Source organism: Condylura cristata, unplaced genomic scaffold (assembly GCF_000260355.1).
Source record: "Condylura cristata isolate star-nosed mole 26May11 unplaced genomic scaffold, ConCri1.0 scaffold00023, whole genome shotgun sequence".
Lineage (NCBI taxonomy): Eukaryota > Metazoa > Chordata > Mammalia > Eulipotyphla > Talpidae > Condylura > Condylura cristata.
This window is the reverse complement of record NW_004567124.1, coordinates 25061491-25065868: the sequence shown is the minus strand read 5'-3', so window position 1 is coordinate 25065868 and position 4378 is coordinate 25061491. Positions and strand designations below refer to the sequence as shown.

General features: G+C 51.3%; 1 protein-coding gene across 1 annotated transcript in view; it reads right to left on the bottom strand.

Annotated features, from left to right (window-relative positions):
* Positions 1 to 4378, bottom strand: part of PLA2G4E (phospholipase A2, group IVE) — a 62092-nt gene that overhangs the window by 6291 nt on the left and 51423 nt on the right. The window contains exon 13 of the mRNA XM_004687883.2: positions 3256 to 3478. Within this exon, the coding sequence (XP_004687940.1) occupies positions 3256 to 3478 (223 nt within the window). The remainder of the gene's footprint in view (positions 1 to 3255; positions 3479 to 4378) is intronic.

The following is a 4378-nucleotide window of genomic DNA, read 5'->3' as shown; positions in this document are numbered from 1 at the left end:
TTCTGCTCCCCACTCTGTCTCTGGTGAAGTCTTTCGCCACCCCTGAGTCTCTGGCCTCTACCCCAGTTCTGTATGCACAAATAAATAAATCTTTAAAAAAAAACAAAACCTACTCCTAAAATACACCTGTAGGGGCCTCCCTGCAGGGGTGGTACAGGGGTTAAAGTCTCAGCTATGAAGCTATCTGCAGGAGTTTGATCCCAGCCAGGGGGCTGACCCACATGGCGCAGCAGACTTCTCCTGTCTTGCCAGCTGCTCCCCTCAGCAGTACATTTCAGTGGATCTGCCTGTTTGCTCCCCGCTCTGTGTCTGAATCCCCTTACTTCCCACACCTCTGTCTACACCTCAGTTTTTGTATGCATAAATAAATAAAAATAATCTTTAAAATGTACCTTTAAAATCCTTAAAATGAACGTTCTCAGACCATTCAAGCCCACCCCCCCATGACCACTGGACTCCATCTGCTGCTTGGGCTTGCCCCAGAGTCCCAGGGCTCTCCCCTCTCTCAAGGATCAGAGGATGAAAAGGCAAAGGGTAGAGGAGGCCGCCAGTGCCTTATTCATCCCAGCATCATCCTCCCTGCTCCAGCCAGAGCGACTTCACTTTTCTTAACTGCTTTGTGTGGGGTACAGGCCAGAGAGATGCGGAGTGTGAGAGGATTCACCAGAGACAGAGTGGGAAGCAGAACAGGCAGATTGACGAAGTACACTGCTGAGGGGAGCAGCGGGCGGGTCAGGAGAGGTCTGCCACGCCATGTGGGTCAGCTCCGGGGCCGGGGATCGAACTCGCACAGAAGCAGCTGAGGTGCTTGCAGTGCTGAGCTTTAACTTGTTGTGCCACCAAGGAGGGCCCAGTTTGTTTGAGAGGAAGAAAAATATCCTTATTTTTTAACAAAACTTGATACCAGATGGTAGCCACATCCCTCTAGGGTTCCAGAGTGCTATGCCATGTGACCAGCCCACAGGCCACCGTTCTGTCACTCAAGCTGTGCAGACTCAGCCAGTGAGGGCTTTATGCCCCAGGCCAAGCAGCTGTGCTCTGGCTGACTGCCACTGTGAACCATGTGTAAAGGCCTTGGACCTTGTGTGCGGTGGTAAACATGTTTTGGGTGAGTCATGCACTCCTGGGCCTCCCTTGAAAAGCAAACAGGGTGTCTGTCATAACTGGGCCCACAGATAGGGCACTGAGTATCCTGGAGGCAGAGGATGCTGTAGACTCAGGAAGAGGCCAGACCATACTCATTGCCGGACCAGAGTGGAAAAGCAGAGGCCTAACATCAATCCTAGATTTGATTTCCTAGGAATGTGGGCTCTTATCTACACCAAACCCAGGGGGAAGCTGAGACTTCTGTTTCAAAGCTCTAGGGCTTTCCTCCTCCTCCTCACATGGGGTACTATTGTTAGAATTGCTACTGCCACTTAGTGAGGTAATTCCCATTTGAGGAATAGAACAAGGACAGATTATTACATTTTTAAAAGATTTATGTATTTGTGCATACAGAACTGGGGTGCTGGCCAGAGGCTCAGGGGCGGCGAGAGGCTTCACCAGAGACAGAGTGGGGAGCAGAACAGGTAGATCGACAAAGTACACTGCTGAGGGGAGCAGCGGGCGGGTCAGGAGAGGTCTGCCACGCCATGTGGTCACCTCTGGGGCAGGCGGGAATTGAACTCGTGCAGAAGCGGCTTTAGATTCTCAGTGCTGTGCTTTGACCCGCTGCGCCACCAGGGAGGGCCAGAACAAGGACAGATTTTAACCCTGCCCTGCCAGAAAGTCAGCATTTCAGCCTCTCTGTCCTGTTTCTTCAGGGTGACAGATAAGATGATGGGGGATCACAAGGGGCAGGATCACAAGGCGCAGGTGGGTGGGCAGCCATCTTCTGCAGCTGCCTTGACTTGAATCTCTATGCTAAGCATAGCTTCTCACACTCAGGAGTTACTTTTGTTGAAAGAATATACGAGGGCTCTCCCTGGTAGCACAACGGTGTTAAGCAAAGCACTGTGAAGCTATCTGCTGCCACTGCAGCATGAGTTCAATCCCTGACCAGGGAGCTGACCCACGTGATTCAGCAGACCTCTCCTGTCTCAACTGCTGCTCCCCTCAGCAGTATACTTTGTCAATCTGCCTGTTCTGCTCCCCACTCTGTCTCTGGTGAATCCTCTCACTGCCCCTGTGCACCTCTGGCCTGTACCCCAGTTCTGTATGCATAAATAAATAAATCTTAAAAAAGAGAGAGAAAGAAGGCACGAGAGAGTAAATGAATGAAGATGAGATTTAAGCCATCCTCGTTTGCTCAAGCTGTCTGTTTTCTGGAAAAGGGGGCCTAGTAGAAGATAATTAGCTGTCTTTTCTACGTCTGCTAATTCATAATTCTTCAGGCACCTTTGGGAGTGGGGAAGATGGATATGGACCTGGATAAAGCTCTGTGAGAAGTTCTGCTTTGCGGCTAAGCAGCAGCCAAAGTCATTTCCTTCTTGGGGGTCTGTGTTCACTGGGCTCACCCTGGCGTCCAGGGCCACAGCATCCCATGGGGATCCCACTGTTCCTCCTGTTCCCCCTGCTCATCCCCCTTTCCCTCTCCCTTCTCATTATTCCACAGTGCTGGCCCCAATACAAGCTCTTCCCTTTTTGGGCGAAAATTGGACCTCAGAGTGGGAAGGAACCTCTTTGGGCCCATTATCCGTGTGGTGGCCATGTGAAGACTCCAAGCACACCTCCAGCTACAGGGAGTAGAATTGATAGAACCCTCCCCCTCCTACCACCACCCTACTGAAATCCAAGACTGAATTTGCACTCCTAGCCCAGGACTGATTGGGGCAGTGACACTGAGGCAGGCACATTCTGGAAGGCACTGGATTCTCCTCGTAGCCAACTTGGCTAGAGGATGCTCTAAGATCTTGTAGAACCTTCTAGAACCTACTAAACCAACCACACTGTAGTCTAGGATGCTCCCCCCAGCTTTTCTTCCCTCTCTCCTCCACTTGGGGTCAGACTTGTATCACAGCCTAAAAGCTCTCCCTTTCTCTTACAGGTATCTCAGCAAGGCTCCCAGAGGACAGGCTTCTTCCCCTGTCTGAACCACCCCAATGCCATGCCTCCATCACACTCTGACAGGATGTGAAGACAATCCTACCACCTCCCTCCATCGTGCTTTGGGCACCCTTGCTCCGTACAGCCCAAGGATGCAGCTGTCTACCCGCAAGTCCAGGTGTCACTGATGAAGGAAGAGCGCTAGCCCTCTGCAGGCTGGGTACCTACCTCATCCCCCAGACAGGCCTCGATCAGCAGGCCCCAGAAGTCGGTAAAGGTGACCTTGTAGCCTTCCTGGCTGCGCTGCTGGAGCTCCTCCTGGAATTTGCAGAGCTGGTCTGGGAACAGGGCAGGCATCTTGTCCTTGACCACATGCCTCCGAGCCTCAAAGATGGTAGGTTCCAGGTTTTTGGAAGACCACTCAGGGTCACTGTATAAGGTAGCCATGGTCCTGGAGAGACAGATATGGCTGAAGGAGCTGAGCCAGCCCCGATCCCATCAATCCCAGATCTTGGCAGAAGAGATGGCAGGAAGGTTGTGGGAAACCCTGGCTTGCATGGAGAAGCACCCAGAGGAAAAGGGCTGAGGCAATGGGGATTTTGGCAGTGTGAACAGCGCTACCACAGTTACAAGTGTTACCATTACAGGTATGTCGCATGTTGCTTAAGAGTGAGGATTCTGAACCCAAATCTTCCTGGGTTCAACACCAGACTTAGGAGCTGTGTGACCTTGGACAAGTAACTGAACCCACTTTTCACCTGCGTCTCCCCATCTGTGGAATATGGGTGTTATATAAGCCTTAACAGCAGACTTTTCTCTATGAGATGCAAGTGCCTCACTTAAACCTTGAGGCCCAGGCATCCACTTCAAAGAAGGCTCTAGTTCCCACGAGCACATGACCAGCTCTCTCCCACATAAGAGCCACACAGTTAACTCCCATCCTCCCAAGACTCCTTGCTTTACAGATCCTGGTGGATTCAAACCACTGATCAGGTGGGGCCCACTGGTCTTTGTCTTTTCCCTTTTCCATCTCTCTTCCTGCACTTACATTCCTATCTTATGATTTAATTCCTCACCAATGAGTTATATCTTCCAAACCTTAGAGGCTGCCCCCTCAACCATTAGCCCAGTAAAAGCAGGACTCCAGGCCCATGTGAACAGGTGATTTCCTTTCATCCCCAGGATCCCCAGGACCTCAATGTGGCCCAGGTGTGCTTTCTAGATCTCAGAAGCAATAATTTTTCTCCCCCTCCCCAAGTTTCCTGATGATTATTGCTGAAGGGCCCCTTGCAAGCATTGTAAGGCCCCAAGGGCCTTAAGTCCAGTTGCAATATGGACTTAAAAGGGAAAA